This window comes from Lagopus muta, chromosome 16 (genome assembly GCF_023343835.1).
Source record: "Lagopus muta isolate bLagMut1 chromosome 16, bLagMut1 primary, whole genome shotgun sequence".
In the NCBI taxonomy this organism is placed as follows: domain Eukaryota; kingdom Metazoa; phylum Chordata; class Aves; order Galliformes; family Phasianidae; genus Lagopus; species Lagopus muta.
The window spans coordinates 7,577,752-7,599,853 of record NC_064448.1 but is presented as its reverse complement, the minus strand read 5'-3'; the positions used below and the strand labels follow the sequence as shown (position 1 = coordinate 7,599,853).

Sequence of the window (22,102 nt, the reverse complement as noted above, 5' to 3'; positions counted from 1 at the left end):
GGCACCAAGGGTCTATTAATCACTTTCAGAGTACGAATCCCAGCGTTCAGGGAATAAGGAAATACAGTCCAGACAACCTAATATGTCCGTTTTCTTAGATATTGCTGTCTTAATTTGTTAAGCCCTTTGAGGAATGACGTATCAGCCTGCGATGGCTGCAAGTTTCTGAAGGAAGGCATCGAGTGAGAGAATTTTCGGATTATTTCCATGGTAACACTGAGCCTTTTGGGTGTAGAGCATCTGACCACGGGTCAGTGGGCAAGGGCAAGAGACAGCTGAACATAAGAATAAACAATTGGCCATGAAGACTGAATTTCTAGAACTTGAAATTTAATTTCTAGCGATTCTTCGAACCAACGATGACCGCACCGCCGCCACGAACCGCCCCGCCCGCTGCCGCCGGCGCCTCGCAGGGGTCGGAGGCCGCGGCGGGAAGGCGGGGAGCCGACCCGAATCACGTGACGGTGCCAACATGGCGGCGCCGTGGCGGCGGCGCTGTGGTGGCCGCTGAAGGAGGCGCGGTTCTTCCGGGTGATGGGCTTCGAGCGCTCCCGGCCCCGCCATGCAGCCCCCGGCCCGCGAGCAGGACGCTCGCACCAAGAGCATGTTCGTGTCGCGGGCCCTGGAGAAGATCTTGGCCGAGAAGGAGGCGAAGCGGCCCCCGCACGGGCAGCTGCGGAGAGCCTGCCAGGTGGCGCTGGGTGAGTCCGGCCGGGCCGACCCGCCGGGCTGGGAGCCGCCGGCCTGCGCGGCGCTGCGTGCCGGACCCGGAGCGGGGCAGCGTCACAGCGGGGTGCTGCGGCGGGGAGTCCGTGGGCCGAGAGCCGGGAGGCCCGGGAAGGGAGGGAAAATGGGGGAAGCGCTCCTTTGGTGCGGAGGGACAGCCCGGGCCGCTGTCTGCTCTGCTCGCTTTTGGCCTCGGTATGAACAGAAGGGCTTGGGTGTGCCGCTCTCGGATTGCTTTCGAGAAAATTAATGACAAGCTTTTCAAATAGGAAACGAGCTGTGTGGGGGCCCTCGCGTCCAGACCCCCCTGATCTCATGGGCTCTGATACTTTTCCTCCAGCCCGTGGCTGGGCTGGCAGAAACTGTGATGCAGCCCCGGGCAAGCTGTGGCGTCCTGCAGAACTGAAACACGTCTTCTGAACTTGGCAGCCTGGTTCTAAAATCTGCGGCTACAAATCCATCCTTTTGTAATGTAGGTGTGACTGCTAAAGTTCTGTGCAAGCATATGATATGTTACGGCGGGAAGACAGTAGGTGAAGCAGCACGGCTCTCACACGTGCAGTTCTTGGTGGCCTTTCTTATTTTACAGAGGTGACATCTCTTATGGTATGGATTGCTTGTTCCTTTAATTTGAGTGTGTTTTGGAGAAAAGTGAGAGATAGCTGAGCATGTGAGTAAGCAGATGCAAGCCTTTCAAACGTACTATAGAAGCAAACTTGAAAAATTGACATTCTAAGTTTCTTACTTGCAGCTCTTTGAAGAAATCTGTAGCTGCTGACTGCAATGATGGTATATCCAGAGAAAGATAGAAATGTGAGGCTGCTTATTATTATTTGAAACAAACACTGTGAGCAATTGAAATGACTTTCCCTACTTACTTTCCCTTTCTGACTTCTTCAGTATTCCTCCAAACCTTTTACTTGTCTGGGAGCCTGTTTTTCTGCAGTGTAAATCCACTTAGAGAGTAAGAAAGAGAACTTTCCTTAAAGATTGCCAATGAAAGTCTTAGTTTACTAGCACATCTAAGATTGTGCTTTTGGGAGGATGTAGTAGTCACCTATTAGCATTGGCCTTTTGGATTATAACTGTTTGATCTTTGTGTCTTAAGTACGGTACATTTGAGGTCTGTTAATTCTGTGAAGGTAAATGTACATTTTTCTAATCCTGCTGGAGGGAAAAAACAAGTCAGTGTACTTCATTGGACTAACACAGGAGAAGATAAGAGTAGATAACCTCCTGTTAGCCAGCTCCCCTGCCCTAGCAGTGCTTTGATTACTGTGCTAAAGGATTTCTATAATGTTTGGTAAATGCTGCCTCATCTTAAGTTGACAACATGGATATGGTTCTTTTTATTTGTGTTAAGTTCTTCAAACTTGATTTTATATGGAGTAAGCTCCTTTTTACTCAAATCAGATTTACTTAAGCTTACATAAGTTTAATTAAGCTTATAAAATAAAACTGTGAGCTTAATTTTAGAAGTGTTAGCTTAGTTATCAAGCCCTTTGCTGTAGTAAACGTGGTCGGGAGCGTAGGTAGAATGTTACAGAAATCGGACCAGACTTCTTAATTTACACAGATTGTTATTCAAGAAAGAACCTTCAATACTTCCAGTAATAATAAAATCCAGTTAGTCTCTGGTAATTAAATCAGAGTACAAATAACTTTGTTTCTCTCAGATTGGATTCACTTTAGGAACCTGGTCACTGTGTCAGCTGTTGTTCTTGCCCTCCTGCCCCATGTCGTATTTGAAGTAATCCCTTTTCAGCTCTCAATAAATTTACTGTGCCGTCTTATGTGTACAATGTTCTCTTTAATGGAGCACTGTTGTATTATACCTTTTATAAACTGTAAAGCATGGACATGATTCATTAGTAAATTCTTATTCCAAATAGGGAGGAACTGGTGCATTCTGGAGCTACCTAATTAAATTAACCTGCAATGATTTCTACAGTTTCTGCTGTAATATTACTGGAGTAGTGTTTATGTTAATTACACATGCCTTAAATTTCTGTCTGGTGAGACAGAGGAATGCATTTCCAGCTGTGGGAATGATGTTCCTATGTTATAAATGTGCTTCACTGCTGAGAAATTGCTGCTGACAGTTGCTGTTGTTCTTACATAAGGAAATCTATGTGGTAGTTAACTTTAAACTATTTTGCACTTTTCTTCTGTTTCCAGTAATTCTTTTTTTTCTTTCTGAGCCAGTAGTTTACAGTTTTGGACTGCAAAATACCTTTGTGACTGGAAATGAGGAGTACCATGGGCTCAAATAGGTGATGAATATGAGCAGGGTGAAAGCAGTGCTTATTTACTGCTAAACTGTACAGAGCTTGTTAGCTTGCACTGTTGGCCCAAAGCAGTGATAGATGTGTCCTTGAAAATGGAATCGTTAACAAAACCAGTTCTCAGTTGTTTTTTTCTCAATGTTTTTTTTCCTCTCTCCACCCCTCTTGTGAAGCATACAGAGTAAATGTTGAGTAAGCAGAGTTTGAATGGATTCCTTCATGCAGTCTCTTGCCTCATCAGTAGGTGTAATAGTTGTATCCTGTATCCTTAGTGCCAGTAAATCCCAGGAGAGGTGGAGAGAAATGAACTTCTAAACAGAGGAACTGTTCTGCTCTGCTCTAGAATGTGGTAATTTTATTTTCCAACTGGTTTTCAACAGCCAGCATATAAATAGTTGCCTAATAAGCACTTCTGTGGAGCTGTGGGTGTACGTGATTCTTGGTAAGTGTAGTGAAACACTCAGTATACTGACAGGTTTACAGTGGAACGCAGTGCATATCGTATATTGCAGCAGTTCATGTGGGTGAAATGCTAATTGTGTCCCCGGGTCTCTCAAACTATTTGTATTACCCCATTAGGACTGTTTTTAACGACATGCTATGCAGCCAGCCTGGTTCTGTGACCTTTGATTGCCTAGGCACTTCTGTGTGTGCGTCTTAGAGCTCTGTACGCAACAGGATGTATTCAGTTAGTTTGTTAATAAGCTTTAAAAAAAAATCTCTTAATCCACGCCTTCACTTAGGAATCTGTGTGTATTTAAGTCATTTCTTGGTATAAACGATGGATGTCTAGAGAAAGTTTGTTGGTTTAGTAAAACTTCGTGGCTATCTCTGAACCAAGAAGATCCTGTTTCATTGTGCAGCTCCTCTCAAGGATTTTCTGTAGTTTTTTGAGTTGAGTCGTTGCTGTAGCTGTTTTAAATCTAAGGCAACCTGGAATTAGGCAATGAAATGGACTTCACGCAAAATGGAATGGAACAAAAAGCAGTTTGGACTGTTCCATGTTTGTGTTGGCATTGCTCTCTGGTGTTCTGAGCCGCCATGAAAGGACATTGCTCTTGTCCTTGTGGGGAGACAAGTGACACCATTCGCTGCACAGGACCTGGTTTGCTTCCACTGTGATGAACATGGCTGTTAAGGTAGGATACAAATAAGTGCAGGCAGGAAACTATGTCCTTCGTTTTAATACATACTGTTCAATACGAGCAAACTTAAACTATCCATCTGTTACTGGAGTTCCTTTCTGCCTGTGCCTGGTGCTGCTTTCATTGTGGCAAGAAGCTCTGCAAGAGAAAGCTGCAGGGCCTTGCTTGTTACTCCTGTTGTGCTGGCTGTAGGAGTGTTGGAAGGCTGTGCTGAGTGGGCAGCACCTATAGGGTGTGGAGTCAGAGGTGTTTCTGATTGAGTGGATGGATGCACGCTGGTGCCTTTTGAATTGAAAGCAGCAGGAAGCTCTGAGAGCAGAACCACCAGGTGAGGGGCAGCCTTGTCCTGTGGTGGCCACAAGCTGACCTGTGCTCAGGCTGTGCTGGAGCTGTGGAAGTGACTTGGCTGTGCCCTTACTTCTGCGTGGGACAGAAGTGTGCAGCACTTGCTGTGAGCTGGCTGTGCCTGGTCTGCCTTGGTGGCTCTCAGTGTAACAGAATTCAGTTAGGCTACAGTTGGTGTTTCATTCACTTTTGGTGGTCAGACCACCAAATGAGCACTGGAAACATAGATGTTTCCAAACGATCTTGATGCAATCAGCAGCAGGAGCATGCCTGTAACTTGTTTTCCTTGTCTGACTTATTCTTTTTTGCCAACATTTTAAATTGAAATATTGTTGTGATGCATACATTTTTATGGTGCTTTGGAAAATCCTTTATATTAAAAAATTTGTAGGGGACTTTTTTTTGTTTGTTAAATTTGTTTCTTTAATATATGGAGGATTTTGGAGAATAAAATGATCACTTATTTAATATGGAACACAACTCTTATTTTTTCTTATGGAAAGATTTAATATAAATGTCGGTGAAGGTATTACAATATAAAAAATATGAGGAAGGGTCTAGATCATGTTTTCTTATGGCTAAAATCTTCATGAAATTTACATTTAAAACCTATTAGCTACTCTGCTTTGCTGGTGATCAGTATATGGGGAAGGTGACTTATTGGAAAGGAAGAAAAATCCTCTTGTTTCTTCTTCCCCGCCAAACAATCTGGACACACATAGCTTGGTTACTCCCTGAATGTGGAATTGAGCACTTACGTTATCCTCAGCTGCAGATCCTAACAGGGAAGCCTGTTTTCTTGTGGAGTATTAAATTTTATGAAATGATATTTTCTTAGGTGGGACTCATTGCTTAATGTTTCTACTTGTTTTTTTTATTATTATTTTATTGTTATTATTTTTACAAATAAGGTAAAGTTGAGAAATTTTTACTTTGGGGAAAAACAAAATCATCTCAACTCCACCCCAAGCATTTCTCCCAGCAAGCCTTCCTTGCTGGCCTCCCACCGGACTGCATGACAGTGAAGACAGAGCCTGTGACCTTCAGCTTTGTTTCTGCCAGCAGCTGAGCGCCTACAGGAAGGAGGATGCCACAGCTGATCTGAGTGAGCTGACCTAAATTTTGGGTGATAGGCTGAGCAGACTATTTGATGCTGAACAGGTTTTGGTTTTGGCTGAAAGATCACTAGTCTGCATTCTAACTGAAATTAAGATGTGCTTTTCTTAATGAAAATTTGGTAAGAAAACCAAATATCCCTGGGGAGTCCTACCAAGAGACATGTGCAAGTAGTGTTTCCATTTAAAAAAAAAAAAGGAAAAATATGAGACTAGTGAAATATTTGAGTAAGTGGTCTAAGCTTTATCTTACATTCGGTAAAATTCCAAGTTTTGGTTAAATAATACTTGATTTGTTTATGAAAAATATGCTATTTTTGTCTTTCCTGACCGCCTTAAAACTTTAATTGCAGGAAGTTCCATTCACTTGCATAAAACATGATATTAGGGAAACTATTGTTATCACTGTAGAACCAGGTACAATCAAAGACTCTGTGATTAAACCTTATCTGCTTAGCCCTTGGGGATTACAGCCTTGTACCTGGTAACCACAGGCATGCAGTGATCAGAGCCTGCAGTGTTTGGTATGAGCTGCACTGCTGAGCTGGTGCTCTGGCAGTTCCTGCACGGCTCCTGCTCTGAGAGTTGTGAGCTTTGAGTTTTCCCAGCACAAGATAGCTACTGCTGCTGATCTTATGGCTGCACACTGCAGTGATGCACAGTTCTTACTTTGTCTGAAGGTGTGTAACTGATCTGATACCTGCTGCAGCAGTGTGGGCAGGAGGGACAAACCAGACATGGGACTTTTAATGAGCAAGTATGAACCTAGTTTGGTGGCAGAGGTAAGTGTGAACAAACCTGGCTTAAGTGCTTGCAGTGCTTGCAGCTCATGAGCCAAGAAGTGGTGAGAGGTAGGTAGAAGTGGTAACTGCTGGTTTGTTAGTTTTTCTCCAAAAGCACTAGTGAATAGCTTTTCTATTTTAGGCAAGCTGTTGGTATGTTATGGTATGTTGACTTGGTTAGAAATTGGTGGGCTTCTGAACAGAGCCGTGACCCATTCTGAATGAGTGATTCTTCAGTTTTGCTGTTCCATCAAATACGGGGTGGATAATGAATGGTCCTTCAGTTCTTGCATCATCTGTAGCTAGTAGATGTCATACTGCTGCCTTCTGTCCATGGTGGCCTTCATTAATGGAGAGAGTATGGCACCAGTAGTAAGTCCCAGTCCCGGATGTGTTGTGTCACAACTTGGAGTTTCCTTGGCACTTGGCTTCCACTTTCTCTGTAGAACAGGATAGCAATGCTAAAAGATGGGGATACTCTGCAAGGGATGTTCTGTGTGCACAGTCCTTTTTGTTCAAACTGATAACATCCATCTGTTGCAGTTCTTAATGTACTGTCTTGAGGAATAATGCTTGTAAGATGAAATAAATGACTGAGGTTCATGGGCAGCACTGAAGTCATTTGAACTCTGCATGTCCAGTCTAAAACAGTGGTGCCTCCAGAGAATGACCCATTTCTGACAACTTTGCAGTTGAAACAATTTATGTGGATGTGGTAACTTGCAGGGGCATGAAGTTGGATGTGCTGGATGCAGGATCCCAGTGGTGTTACAAGTGCCTGTAGCTGTGCACCCTTGCTGTGTGTGCTGCTTGGTCTGTGTGTCAGTGTTTGTAGTTTGTACTTAGGCTGTGTTTGGTGCAGTGCAGTCTGTGTTGTACATCGTGGTGATGCGTTAGAAATTCTTAAAGCCATATTAGGTTATGAAGGATTTTTGTTTGTAACGGAGATGGGGAGCATTTTTTTTCCTGTATTTCATCTTCTTCAAAGGTCCCCTAAAGAGTTAAGTTCATGAAGAAGAAGTAACTGCTGGCAAGAGGACAGTATCTGTTTCATGTTTGTTCTCTCAGTGAGACTTTGTTTATTCAGTTGATGTCAGCTAACCAGCGTGGGACTTAATGGGAAGGTCTCGTGTTGAACTAATGGATTATGTAGGGGTTTAAAACTTCTCCAAACCTAAGCTCTCTATTTTATTTTCACTGAATAATTTTTTATACATACATTTTTAAAAAATGCCTTCTTAAGAGTACTTGGGGAAGAATAATTTTTGAATGTAGAAGTTAAGAGCTGTGCCTCCCCATAGGATGTCAGGCTGAGGATGTTACAGAAAAGGAGCAGCTCAGATGTAAGACTTAGGTTTGAAACTGCTTTGTGTTATTATACATTTCGTATTTATGTTGTTGTCAATCAATTATGTTGGGTGTTAAAAACTTTGAATTTTTTCTTTATTCCAGATGAAATAAAGACAGAACTGGAAAAACAAAGGTAAATTATTGGTTGCTGTAAGCTGTGCAAGAAAAGAGCAAACTGATTAATTTGGTAATGGAAATATGAAAGTACACCTAAGTCACTGCAGTGAGCTTGTGAATGTGTGTGAATACCTTCATGCCAGGAACACGATGTGGCCCATATCTCCCACTCACACAATGGCTGTGGCTCTGGGTACTCAACCCATAACTGCCTTCTGAATTTCACTATGAAATAATTGCAGAACTTCTAACAGGTGTTAGGTTTTCATTTCCTGTTACTGGGCTTAATATAGCCTACTAGGATGCCTGCTGCTGCTTACAATTTTCAATTTGATAGCATATGATCTTAATTACATAGATCAAGATTACCGATGTAATTTAATTATTAACATAAAGTATTAAAACACTGTTCCAGCACTATGCTATGATTTTGAAATGAGCTCCAAAAATACGTTTTTTGTTTTTTTTCTTAGTGTACTTCATACAGGCTCTGCTTATGTAATTCAGAATGGCTTAGTTTTATCATTAAGTTGTTCTCTGATCAGATGCAAAACAAGAACAACCTTGCATTTTTCATGTGTGACTTTAAAGAAAATCAAACTTTGTAAAGAAAGTGTGCATAAGACAATCTTGAATTATGTTCATATGCTTCTGAGCACCATCTAGCTTTAAATGTGAAAAAGAAGGATGGGTAGTTTGCTGTGATAATGTGTTTAGGAAAATAAACAACTCTTCTCCTCTGACCTAGAGAAGGCACTGTTGCTCCACCAAAAGCAAACTTCATTGAAGCTGATAAGTACTTCCTTCCTTTTGAGCTGGCCTGCCAGTCAAAGTCACCACGCATTGTCAGTACTTCACTGGATTGTTTACAAGTAAGTTAAAATTCAGAGAGAGTGGAATGGAATAACATGCACTTAAAAATTTGTATGCTGTTGGCATTCTTGGAGAGAAGTATTATTATCCTGAAAACATACAGCTGTGCAGTGGATGTTTAAATGCATAAACTGCAAAGTATGTTATCATCAGATTTGGCTGAAAGCTCATCTTGCAAAAGCAAGAAATTCATGTGTGTTGTTGTTTTACAGTGGAACAATCATTCATTGAGGCTCATGGATTCTTACATTGTTCTTTAAAGATTTTTAATCTGTGTTGCTTTAAGAATATTTACCGTGGTGTCCTTTGTAGTTCTGATGTGCTGGGAGATCAGACTCCAGAATTGTTCTATCTTGTGCCTCTCTCAGTACTTAGAGAAAAAACAAATGTTACTTAGCTTTATCACGCTACTTTGACTGAACCTTTCTGTTGTGAGAAGGTTCAAAGGCAAAGGCCAAATAAATTTGGTCTAATAGCAGTAGGAAGAAATGTGGCACAGAAATGTGTATTACCTATTAAATCTTGTCTAAGCCTATGAACTGCACAAGTATTTGCTAACCAGGCTGTTGAAGGTGTTCAATTCCTGTGTTAAAACTGTTAAAGCGAGGTAGGCTGCCAAAACCCCGTTTATGGCATACTCAACTGTATTTTACTTAAAAGCATATGGTTGTCTGATCACAGAATTATAGAACTAACTTGTGTTCTTTTTACCTAGAAACTTATTGCATATGGACATATCACTGGCAATGCCCCAGACAGTGGAGCTCCTGGGAAACGCCTGATTGATCGGATAGTTGACACAATTTGCAACTGCTTTCAGGGTCCTCAAACAGATGAAGGAGTACAACTGCAGATAATTAAGGTATTTTATTTGATACAGTTTGTGATTGTGTGATTTTAATTACGCAATTTTTCTATCATTGATTTTGTAACTGAAAAAATAGTGGTGAAACTCCATTTATGATCCAGTTTCTCCATTTCTTGCAGCATTAGATATGTTACTGAACTCAGATCTATTGTTTCTTGGAATTTTTCAGGCTCTCCTCACTGCAGTAACATCTCCGTATATAGAAATTCATGAAGGAACAGTTCTCCAGACTGTTAGAACCTGCTACAACATCTATCTGGCCAGTAAAAACCTTATTAATCAGACAACTGCCAAAGCTACCCTTACACAGATGCTAAATGTCATTTTCACACGGATGGAAAATCAATCTGTATGTACCTTCTGCTTCTGCTCATCTCAAACATTTAGGCTTGACGAACTAATAGAATACTTTTGTGTGTGTCTATTGTGTTAAATGTCTGTTGATTTGTAATTTAAAACAGCTGTCATTCTGCAGTGAAGCATAGTGTGGTGTACCAGTTTGATTAAAATAGGAAGCTTGTTGCTGATAACTCCTAGTTTTACCACTTTCTGATGAACAGCTTTGTACAAGTGGTGCGATGCTTCTAACATAAGCTTCACACTCCAATGGCTGAGCTAAAGCAGGTCTTTGTCATTGGAGCAGCCAAGCAGTGTTTTGTTGTTTCTCATAAATATGTGAATTCTCAAGGGAACATCAGCTATCATAGATATTTATTTTCCCTTATGTTTTCTTCCTTTACGTAACTTTTTAACAATGTTTTCTCAAGGTACAAGAATCCAGAGAAGTGGGAAAAACAAATCAGCAAAAATCCCAGTCTCCTGCAATTCAAGCAGTGACCAGATCTCCAAAGATGGGTCAGTTAAAGCACCACTATCAGGAAGGCAAATATACTGCTCCTGTAAGTGTGGAATTAACTAATGGGGAGCCTGAGAGGACAGGACACGGAAATGTGAAGTCAGAGCAGGATTTGGTTCCTTCAGCATCAGGTGAACAAGAATTGCTTTCAGTTGCATTTCTATTGCAAAATGCTTTCTTACACTACTGTTGGGAGAACGGTTGGGGCTATTGGCTCAAATAACATTTGTGTCTTCTTGGTAGCTCTTCAGCGTATACAGGCCATTATTAGATATTGCCTGTGATATTATAGCCACTGAAGAAAGGCTTATTTTTGTCCTAGAATTATTCTGAAACTTCATGTGGTCCAGTATATAGATTTATACTGGAACTTGACATGGTTGGTTTGACAGAAGGGAAGGAGAGGAGAAAATAATCATGGTGTGCCTGAAGTGACAGAGTTACTTTAAGATAATTGAAGTCCCGTGGTAAAAATGTGTATTATGAGAATGTTATCATATGCTCCTATACTGTATCAGAATAGAAAAGTAAGATATTCCAAAAGGGAAAAAAATCATAACATTTGATAAATACAAAGGACAAAGATGCCACATTAAAAATATAAGTGCTTGGAAATAAATTATGGAAATAACTTTAATGAATATTTTCAAGTGACTTCTTTGAAAAGGCTTTAAATGGAAAATACTTCAGAAAAATTTAGTACCTCTAACCTTTCTGCCTCTGTCCCCTTTCTCCTTTGTCTTCTTCCTAAACAAGAGTACAAAATTCAAAATTATCTCTCTTTTTCATCAGAGGAAACAACTGATGGAGGGAAGGAAATGGTTAAAGGCATCTTGGAAGATGTGGTTGAGTCAGCTGTGAAAGGTAGCAGATCTTCAGAAATAAAGTAGATGCATGTTTATTATAAAATTCTTATTCCTGTAATTATAAAAACACAGATTCTTTCTTACTGTTGTTACTAAGTACTTGTAAAGAACACAATAAGGAAAGGCCTTTTATTGTCTTATTGGATTCTTCTATTGTTTGTAGCTAAAAAATCTTCTAGCTTACTACTGCTGCTTCTGTGCCAGTCAATTGTAGAGCTTCACGAATGTCATGGATTGAAAAAAGTTTCAGTTGTATTTTTCTTTCTCCCCTTTAGTAGCTGAAGAGAAGCAGGTAACAGAAATGGCTAAGGCTCTACCTGCAGTAGAGACTGCAGATACTGTTCTTTCTGGCTCTAGTAGTGAAAATGTACAAACAAATGGAATTCCAGATGATGGACAGTCTGTTTCCTCTACTGATAATCTGGTAAATAACTTCACTGGATGCCTGTGTATGGATAGGAAAGGAGGAAAATTTTCACACCAATTAATACAGTGGGATTTTGAGGAGAGGAGGAGCAGAAGACTTAATGTATGTGTCCTGGTGAGGTTCAGAAAGGAAGCAGCAAATTCAGTTTAAGTAGATATTGAAAATGACTGTTCTAAAATTGATTGTGACTTGTAGCTTAGTATTGGTGGGAGGAGAGAGAGGTGGTTCAGATCACTTGATTCCAGTTTAGGTTTTGTTTATGTCTTAGCAAATCATTAGCTAATTCTCAGAAGAGCTGTAGAATCTTTCTTAATTGCTTTATTCCTTTGTCTCACTGAGTACCCAATATTTTCTTTCTTACTCTTTAGGAAGCAGATATATCTGGCCATCAAGCTGCTGCCAAATTTTCTCATGTTCTGCAAAAGGATGCCTTCCTTGTGTTCAGGTCACTGTGCAAGCTCTCCATGAAACCACTTGGTGATGGACCACCAGATCCTAAGTAATGAAACTGTATTAATTATCCTGTTCTCTCCTGGTAGCTTTTGGAAACATGGGGTGCAGATAAGTAGTTGCTGTATGCTAAAGTGGGTATTCAAAATTTATCACTCAGGCCCTTATTTCAGTTAGCTTGATGAAGCAAATTTCAGTCCTAGATTCAGGTCTTAAAAATGTAGTACTTGAAAGATTTCCACACACAAGTTTGTATTGAGAGATGTAGTAAATCTTCATTTTCTGTGTTGATTCTTTTTTCTAGATCCCATGAATTGCGTTCTAAGATAGTGTCTCTCCAGCTTCTTCTCTCAGTGCTACAGAATGCTGGTCCAGTTTTCAGGACACATGAAATGTTCATCAATGCAATCAAGCAATACCTTTGTGTAGCGTTGTCTAAAAATGGAGTCTCATCTGTTCCTGATGTGTTTGAACTCTCTCTTGCCATCTTTCTCACACTTCTCTCAAATTTTAAGACTCATTTAAAAATGCAAATCGAGGTGAGAAAGTTTTCCCATTTTTCTGTTGCTCTAATTCTCAAATAAGGATACTGCAATGATAAAAATTCATTGGCAGCTTAAACTTGGCGTCTTAGTTTTGTTTGCATAATATACTGATCAGTTAATTCTGTATTTGAGTTCTTCTGTACATGAGATTATATTTTTCAAGAGAAATTGAGTAGAAATGAATTTGTATGTTTGACATGGTTCTAACAAGTTTCAGATCAAGTCCTTTTCCCCATGTATTTTGCAGGTGTTCTTCAAAGAGATCTTCTTGAATATTTTAGAGACTTCTTCAAGCTCCTTTGAGCACAAATGGATGGTGATTCAAACTTTAACTAGAATCTGTGCAGGTATTTATATTGTTGAGAAAGCAGACACTTCCTCTGGCTGCAGAGGAAAATTATTTTCTAGAAAAATGCTACATTTGATGTTCAAGTTCTTTGGGGAAAAATGAATTTGATCCCTTAATGCTTGAGTTAAATGTGTGTATTAAAACCCACTGCCTGCTCTGAGTATTTCCTTTGAAAAATGCTGTTGCACAGAACTCTGATGTTTGTGCTTTCATTTATTTTCAAGATGCCCAGTGTGTAGTGGATATTTACGTTAACTATGACTGTGATTTAAATGCTGCTAATATATTTGAACGCCTTGTAAATGATTTGTCCAAAATCGCCCAGGGACGAAGTGGCCATGAATTGGGAATGACACTTTTGCAGGTAAGGATAACAGCTTGGAAGCTGAGGTACCATTATGTCTCTAGGTTATCGATACTTCCTGTGGTTTATGTTGTCCATAACTTACTGGTATTACTTATTTTTTATTAGTTAGCTGTATTAGGTAAGTTTTTAAGCTGGATAATGAAGCAGCATGATTAATTTACTTGGTTTTACAGTGTATCTACATTGTGACACTGAACTTGTTCTGTGCTCGTTTGATCCTCTCTCCCTTGGTAGGCCAACAAATGAGCCATCCTTAATCATGCGTTCCTTTGGCCAAGAATGAAAGTAATATCAAGAGACCTTAGAGGCAGTGTTTGGATGAGCTGGTTTACTGTACAGTTAAAGTAGTGAGACATTTGTCCTTGTGGAGAGCTCTGATGCTATAGAAACTTGCTGGATGTTCATAATCATTCGTACACTTAAATTGCATTTAAGAATTGGGGTATATTGCCTTTTGGCTGTACTCATCAGCTGTAAACAGATCCAACGCTTAAAGCAGCTGGAATGTGGCATCAGTCTGGTCCAGTGTAAATGGTCAAGGGACAGAAATGGTATCATCATAGCTGATGAACATGCTAAGATTTCAATGGTGTGATGTAATGCATCCTAAAAATTTGTGGCTACAAGTGTATTGTGTTTTCTTGTTGGATATTTCTAGGAATTAAGCCTGAGGAAAAAAGGGCTTGAATGTTTGGTTTCTATTTTAAAATGTATGGTAGAATGGAGCAAAGACCTTTATGTGAACCCCAACCATCAGACAAGCTTGGGTAAGATTGTTTTCCTTATAGAGAGACTAATTTGTTAAGTAAGTTTGTTCCTGTGTTTCCTTATGGTTCAGAAGTTATTCACTAGTGTGGATGCCAGGTTTTTACATGACAATTCATTTATATAAGTATTTTACAAAGGGTTATTTAGTACTGTATACTGAAATAGCATACTGTTTCAGTGGCTGACCCTCCAAATGTCTCATCTGAATAACCAGGGTCTGTTTTAAAACTTAGCCAGGCCATCACTGACGCTGTAAAAGCTGGCTTATGTAGAACATGAATGTGACATATCTTGCAGCTCCTAGATTCAAGTGAAAGATCTTTAGAGATATTGATGGGTTTTTTTTTTGCTTTTGCTGAAATACTTCAGAAATGTGTCTGTACAGCATATTTGTGTAGTATAGTCTGGCAAAATGTAAACCTGCTAGAATTAGGATTTTGGCTTATAACTAACTTTTTCTAACTTACTGAGTTTTTACTGAACAAGATGACTTCAGTCTCTTCATGTTTATAAATAGGTACATATAAACCATCTGAGCAGGAAATAGCTGAAGGAAAATGTCTTGACAGTGGAGGGAGACGAAGTAGTGTCAGTTCCTTGGACTCCACTGTGTCGTCAGGAGTTGGGAGTGTTGGTACCCAAACTGCTGTCCCAGATGACCCTGAGCAATTTGAAGTCATCAAACAACAAAAGGAAATAATTGAACATGGGATAGAGCTGTAAGTTCAATAATGAAAGAAAAAAAAACCCAACAACTTGCTAGTTAAAAAAAAAGTATAACCATATTGTTTCTTAGTCTTATATAGTGAAAAGTAAAGGGACATGTTACTGTTAGATTTAGTCCTGAGGCTCTTGCTTCTTTTAGAAAGGAGCACTGAGGAGCTACTGTATTTAAAAAGGAATTCAGTGACATCTTGAGTGGAGTGGAGCTTGTTTCATAGTATTCCTTTGTGCTGGTACAGCCAGGTGTGCATATACCTATACTGAAACTGATTTGGGTAGGCAGACACATCATCTTCCAGCTCTTTAAACCATTTATTGTCTTTATTGAAATAGTTGCAGTGAAATGCTTGTTCAACAGTAGTTTATTGCTGTTTCATTGATTTGAAGAACTTTCTCGGAAAATACTATGTACAGCAGCATTTTTAATGGGAATTCTCTGATATCCTCAAGTATTTCAAGAGGGAGGTTTTCAGTTACATGCATCACTTCGTCCATGTTTTTGTCTGAATAGGTTTAACAAAAAACCAAAGAGAGGAATACAGTATCTACAGGAGCAAGGAATGCTTGGAAGTACAGCAGAGGACATTGCACAATTTCTGCACCAAGAAGAACGTCTCTGTTCTGTAAGACTATGGGCAATATAAGATAATTCATATCGTTTTTAAACGAGTGCTCTTACAGTGTTGCTGTCTGATCCTTTTGTATGCACTCTGAGTTCCTATTTAATTAATAGATAACTAAAAGCATAAGGGTTCTAATGAATATACTTGATCTCAATGCTGCTTTATATTTAATAAAGTATCCCAGACATTTTAGTAAATTTAAATAATTTTAGTAGCTGTTTTCAATGAAGTGCTAAGGGGCACAGGGTTGATATATATCTGCATTAATAATATCTTGTCAAGTGAAGGAATTTCAGTTGGCACATTGTCAATGCATTTTTCACTGCATATGAAATGGGGTGCAAATTAGCTTTCCTTGGATCTGTGTTAATGCAGATTTCACCTTGTGGGGAATGAGGGAAACAAGAATAAGCAGGTTATGTCTGTTTTCTAGTGATGCTGGTTTCCTGCCATCCTTGTAACGGTTGCTCTGCTGACTTAGTGAATCAGATCAGTCTTACAAAATTCAGCTGTGCAACTCTAAGTTTTCTTGCACAGCTGGCAGTTGGATTACATAGTAGTAACCGTCTTTTGTGTTTTTTAGACTCAAGTAGGGGAATTTCTTGGAGAAGGCAGCAAGTTTAACAAGGAAGTGATGTATGCCTATGTGGACCAGCTTGATTTCTGTGGGAAAGACTTTGTCTCTGCCCTACGTATATTTCTGGAAGGCTTCCGGCTGCCTGGTGAAGCCCAGAAGATTGATAGATTAATGGAGAAGTTTGCTGCTAGATATATTGAATGCAACCAACGGTAATTCAAAACCTTGTATTGGATAAGTGCCTGAAAAATGTCTCTTTTGTTCATGGTCCTCAAGAATGAGGTACAACTCGCACTCTAGAGGTTGGGTATTTCCACAAGCGTGTCTGTTTCCTTTCTTGTGAAAATGGAGGTAGTTGGTAGAGGAATGAGGTCTCTAATAACGCATTATTTTTTTCTTCTCTTAGGCAAACGCTGTTTGCTAGTGCTGACACTGCCTATGTTTTGGCATACTCCATCATAATGCTGACTACAGATTTACACAGTCCACAGGTGAAAATTAAAAAAAAAAAAAAAAAAAAAAAAAGGACTTGTAGAAACTCAGATTTCCACAGAACTTACATTCAGTACCTGATTTCCTGATTCTTTTCTACAGGTAAAGAATAAAATGACAAAGGAACAATACATTAAAATGAATCGAGGAATCAATGACAGTAAAGACCTGCCAGTGGAGTATTTATCCACGATCTATGAAGAAATAGAAGGAAAGAAAATTGCCATGAAGGAAACAAAAGAATATGCAATTACAACCAAGTGTAGTAAACCAAGTAAGAAGGATCTAGAAACTGGAAAGACCACATGTTCTGAACTATTGCATAACTTTCAGGATGGCATAGTGAAGTTCAGGTCGCTTTTGACAACATCTTTGTGCAATATATAAATTACATTTAGAGTACTAATATAGTAAAATATAGTGTATATAGTATATATAATCAGCTGGAATGAAACTGGCTTACAGGTGTTACTTAATGCAGCTATTTCTGTGATGGAAACATGGCTGTGTAAGTGCATCCAGGACCACTGCAGAAAGGCACTAGAAACTAGATTTTTTTTAAAATGAAAGTAGGGGAAATGATGAAAAATAATTGATGTTTGATGTTATTTTGTTCATTAGCTTCTTTTATATACAAGATATCATAACAAGATCTTTATCAGTAGCATGTCATAGTTCATAGGTAATAAATGTCACTGTCCTTGTGATAATCTTTGAGAAAAGAGATGCTGAAGAGTATGTCACATTCTACAGTTGCTTTTTCTCATTCACAGCAAGCAAAGATTTGTGTGCAGTCTGCTGTAGAAACCAGTGTCTCCAGCTGTACTCTCCTCATACACAGTGGTCATTCATTTAATTCTGAATCTTCAGCATAGTGCTTTTTTTGGGATTTTCTGTGGTATTTGCAAGTTTCCCAGTTCAGAACAGAAACAAAATGATCTTTTATGTTTCTTCATTCTTACACTAAGTTAGTAACTTATTTTTAAATTGGTGAAAGACTTGTTTTGTATGGAGGATGTGAGACTAAAACAGTGAAGCGTTTTCCATCCATTATTATAAGCAGAGTAAATTAATAGACTGTGCCTGTCTGACTTGTTCTTGGTATGTAATAAAAGGCAGAATCTAGATATATTGTGTAGAATAAACTCTTAGATTGAGGTGTGGATTTTGGTGCTGGAGTTCCTTGCAAACTATGAAAGCCTCCTAAATTGTAACGGTTCTGAAGATTATCTTCAGATTTCATTGTCAATACCTTCATTTAATGTTCGTCAGTATGAAGGTACAGATTCTTCTCCTGTGTGGAGAAAAACAAACCAACAATGCATCTGTGGTGTTCCCATTAGGTGTAGCTAATGAGAAGCAGCGGAGGCTTTTGTACAACTTGGAGATGGAACAAATGGCTAAAACTGCTAAAGCTCTCATGGAGGCAGTAAGCCATGCAAAGGCTCCTTTTACTAGTGCCACTCATCTGGATCATGTCAGACCCATGTTCAAAGTGAGTGTCTGTGAAATTCATGTTATATTTTCATTAAGAGTTTCAAGCATGGAAAAAAATGGGGGGAAATGACTGGGCAGCTGGGTAATGCAACAGATGGAAATTTTTTAAAAATATATTTAGTCCCTATTGCATAGAGTTTTAGGCTAAAATCTTAATGGATTTGTGAACTTAATTTCTTTCTTTCTTTAGCTTGTTTGGACTCCATTGTTGGCAGCTTACAGTGTTGGCTTGCAGAACTGTGATGACACAGAAGTTGCATCCCTTTGTTTGGAAGGCATACGATGTGCAATTCGAATAGCCTGCATCTTTGGAATGCAGGTTTGTGTGAGACTTCTCTCAAGAATTCTGCTTGTCTTTTATTGCTGAGTCCTATTAAGAGCACTAGCTAGTTTGCCTGCTACCCTTCTTGCCCTGGAAAATGCTCTAGTGTAACTGACAATTATGCAGTAAAGTAGCATAGGCATGCTGGCCAAGTAGCCAAGTAGTCTCTAGCTCTTCAGGGACTTTATTGCAATGTTGTGTTTCTCTGTCTTGTAGCTTGAACGAGATGCTTACGTACAGGCCCTTGCTCGGTTTTCCTTGTTGACAGCCAGTTCCAGTATCACAGAAATGAAACAGAAGAACATAGATACCATTAAGACACTTATTACAGTCGCTCACACAGATGGCAACTATCTTGGGAACTCTTGGCACGAGGTAACAACTTGAATAGTTTTCATGCAACTGCATTGTTCTTTGAAAATCTGCAGGACTTTGTTCTTCTGATTCTCTGACTATTTCTAGTCTTTAACCACATCTAGCTCCCAGGATGTCTTTCAACTCTCCTTGAAAGATGGATATGAGTGCATGATTTTGTTAGTATTAAAAAAAAAGTCTATTTTTTTTTTTGTTTTGGCAGACTCCATAGGCACAGTGTGATTAGCATTGTAGTGTTTGTATTGCTTTTGATAAGGAATTAAAACTATGCTGAATTTGCATTTCAATGCAATTCATGGAATTCTAAACAGAAGCCACTGCTTTCTTGCTCTTGTTATCAAAAATAGTCCACCTCACAGTTCCAGACTTCTCTTTGTTGTGTTCAGCAACTTTTACACCACAATTGCATGAAGAAGTTGGTCCACAATAATTGAGCGAGGGAAAAGTGAGGATAATGTATGAGAATCATGCTTATTTTCCTAAGGCATATTTTTCAAGAACTCTTCAATCACTTCTAAATCAGTGATGCTGCTAAACTGGAATGTTCCTGCTGCATTACATTCTCTGGTGCTAGACTTCGACTGCGTGATAATATGAACCAAAAGGGGCTCTAGCTGATGAGTTTTGTGGACCTGGTTTAAAGAACAACCCCCAAATGCTTGTGCCAACCCAAGGGCTGTTGCAGTGTGAAGGAGTCAGGAAAGGCCTGTACGTGCTTTATAGCATGGCAGCTGTGGCATTTTTCACTACCTGCACTGTCGTTATTAAATGGCAGCTGCTATAATGCAATTACACAATTTGAGTTTTGAAAGCTGATGCTGTGAGACGTAGTAAAAAGGTCACTTCTGGTAGAGATCTAAATTAGATTTCTTGGCACTATATTATTTTTTTTTCCCTCGAGTGTTGGAATGATTTATGGCAGCTGGTGATCTTGAGTGAGTCACTCAACACAGTTTGATTTACAGTTGCTTTAGTAATGTTGTTGCTATCTAAGTTGTTTTAAAGGTTAGATAACCTGGGCGGTACTGGGAATAAATATGCAATGGTATCCAGAAACTGTTTTAGAATATCTTTGTTTTTAGATCCTGAAATGTATTAGCCAGCTGGAGCTAGCACAACTTATAGGAACTGGAGTAAAAACTCGGTATTTATCTGGTGCTGGACGTGAAAGGGAAGGAATCATTAAAGGCTATGCATCTGGAGGGGAAGAGTTCATGGGCCTCGGATTAGGTAAGGTTAATAGTCTTGAGCTTCACAGTATGCATATTTAATTGAAGTGTGATGGCTAAGAGCTCAGTTATAAGATAGCAAAATACATCTGTTCATTTGAGTCTAGTGGGTTAATGGAACTTAAAAAATCCATCATAACCTTCCAAGATATTTTAGTAATTAAAGAATATGTTCACACTTCAATAATTTAATAGTGTATAAATGTATTTAACAGAATGCCTCCAGATTGATTTGTTGGGATGTGATGTTTTCAAAGGTGTTTCACAATCTTCTTACCAGTGTTATCAGTTCTTCCTCTCTATGCTTTGTTTACAATTAAAACACGAACAGTTTCTCTTTATTGTTCCAATGATAAATATTTTTCCAAAGAAATTCCTCATCTCTGCATCTTGGGCTTGCTGTTTTGGTTCCTATTGCTCCAGTAGTATGTGAAACAAAAAGCTGTAAATTAGAGGAGAAAGCAGACTGTCTTAATCTTTGGAGAAGTGTCTAGGTGACACTTAGATTCCAGAGTACTTGGGAGCTCATGCTGTCCATGATGATTGGATGGTGGTGGATGGTTGGGCTAGATGATCTTAGATTGATCTTTTCCAGCCTTAACGATACTATAATTCTGTGATGATGCTGAATATAGCAGAACTGTGCCTAACCTCAGCTGCTTGTATCAGACTGAGTTAATATTTTCTAATGTTTCATCTGTTCCAATCATATTAACAGTAATACATCTTAAGAAAATTAACATAATGACCAAAATGCTATCCCTCAGTTAAAAGAACACCTCTAACTGCATGTTTAATTTGTCATAATCTGGCACAGATCACGCAAGGGCACCATCTGCTCCATATACATTACAATTGCTTTTCTTTGTTTACTTGTAAAAGCTCTAAAAACGTGATGCTAAACACTGTTTGTTTTTATGGTTTTATTGCAGGTAATCTTGTTGGAAGTGGTGCTGATAAGCGGCATATGGCGAGCATTCAAGAGTCAGTGGGAGAGACCAGTTCCCAGAGTGTAGTGGTAGCAGTAGACAGGTACTTAAAATTTGTTCTGTGGGAAATGTGACTTGAAGCTATTGACCTTGCTTTATTTGCAGACTCTGACAGGGTTTCCTGTTCTTGAAACCTCTTTCTCTCGAGAGAAAGGTGATGTTTAGATGCTGTCTTTGGAGCTACTAAATATAATGCTTCGGGCACACAGTATTCACCAAAAAAAAAGGCTGGCATTAAATAACTAATGTAAGCTAGTGCAGTGGATTTGGAGAATGGCACTGTGTGTGTGCGTGTGTGTTTTTGATGCCTTTCCTTGGAGTAAACAAGTTATTTAGGTATCTTTGTTTTGTATCCCTCTGTTTCTAATCTGTGTGCATGCAATCTGTGTATGTGGGCTTTTTTTCCTCAACCCCATTTTGAGTTAGCTTCAGGTGGGCTGGTATCTGAAAAGAAAAAATGCCCATGCTCTATCAAGTCATGCAATTTTATTTGGTCGTGTGAGCTTCAGTACTGCAGCATTTAGTTGCTCTTTTGGAGCTTTTTATTTGTTAGTCACTGTATTCTTGTCCAAATAATCATCTTTTTCATTTGTCTTTTTAAATACTGTATAGGAGAGATGCATGTATTAGAAGTAGTGTTGAAAAGGGCATTTCTTATAATTATTGAAGCTGCTTGACGTGTCAATACTTACTGTAACATAGGTATGCGTGTACATGTCATAAATTCAGGAACAGTTTAAACTTAGCAGTAATCTGTATGCCTCATAATTAGCAATCTGAACTTCTCTCAAGACTCTGAAGAGCTAAGGGGAGGAAAGGACCATGGTGGATCTGTAGTCTTTTTTTTTCTTTCTGCTATCTGTACTGATAGCCACAACTTAGAGTATTCACAAACTACAAAAAGCCCAGGCAGGTGGTTAGCATCCAGCAAAACGTGCCGTTGTGAAGTACTTACAGGATGCTGCTGACAATTGCTTACAGCTCTAAGATTTGATTGGTTCTTGGGGATGGGCAGCTAAAACTGCAACATATTTATTTCTT

General features: G+C 39.2%; 1 protein-coding gene across 1 annotated transcript in view; it reads left to right on the top strand.

Annotated features, from left to right (window-relative positions):
* Positions 1-437: 437 nt before the first annotated feature.
* The window catches only part of ARFGEF2 (ADP ribosylation factor guanine nucleotide exchange factor 2), a 31,870-nt gene continuing 10,205 nt past the window's right edge, over positions 438-22,102 (top strand). Inside the window, exons 1-23 of the mRNA XM_048962718.1 lie at positions 438-701; positions 7,851-7,881; positions 8,614-8,737; positions 9,454-9,600; positions 9,776-9,955; positions 10,374-10,593; positions 11,255-11,326; positions 11,604-11,752; positions 12,124-12,254; positions 12,510-12,744; positions 12,998-13,097; positions 13,324-13,463; positions 14,125-14,233; positions 14,752-14,953; positions 15,469-15,580; positions 16,164-16,369; positions 16,564-16,648; positions 16,752-16,923; positions 17,993-18,144; positions 18,337-18,465; positions 18,685-18,843; positions 19,926-20,073; positions 21,005-21,104. Coding sequence (XP_048818675.1) covers positions 563-701; positions 7,851-7,881; positions 8,614-8,737; positions 9,454-9,600; positions 9,776-9,955; positions 10,374-10,593; positions 11,255-11,326; positions 11,604-11,752; positions 12,124-12,254; positions 12,510-12,744; positions 12,998-13,097; positions 13,324-13,463; positions 14,125-14,233; positions 14,752-14,953; positions 15,469-15,580; positions 16,164-16,369; positions 16,564-16,648; positions 16,752-16,923; positions 17,993-18,144; positions 18,337-18,465; positions 18,685-18,843; positions 19,926-20,073; positions 21,005-21,104 — 3,242 coding nt within the window. The 5' untranslated portion in view covers positions 438-562. The remainder of the gene's footprint in view (positions 702-7,850; positions 7,882-8,613; positions 8,738-9,453; positions 9,601-9,775; positions 9,956-10,373; positions 10,594-11,254; positions 11,327-11,603; positions 11,753-12,123; positions 12,255-12,509; positions 12,745-12,997; positions 13,098-13,323; positions 13,464-14,124; positions 14,234-14,751; positions 14,954-15,468; positions 15,581-16,163; positions 16,370-16,563; positions 16,649-16,751; positions 16,924-17,992; positions 18,145-18,336; positions 18,466-18,684; positions 18,844-19,925; positions 20,074-21,004; positions 21,105-22,102) is intronic.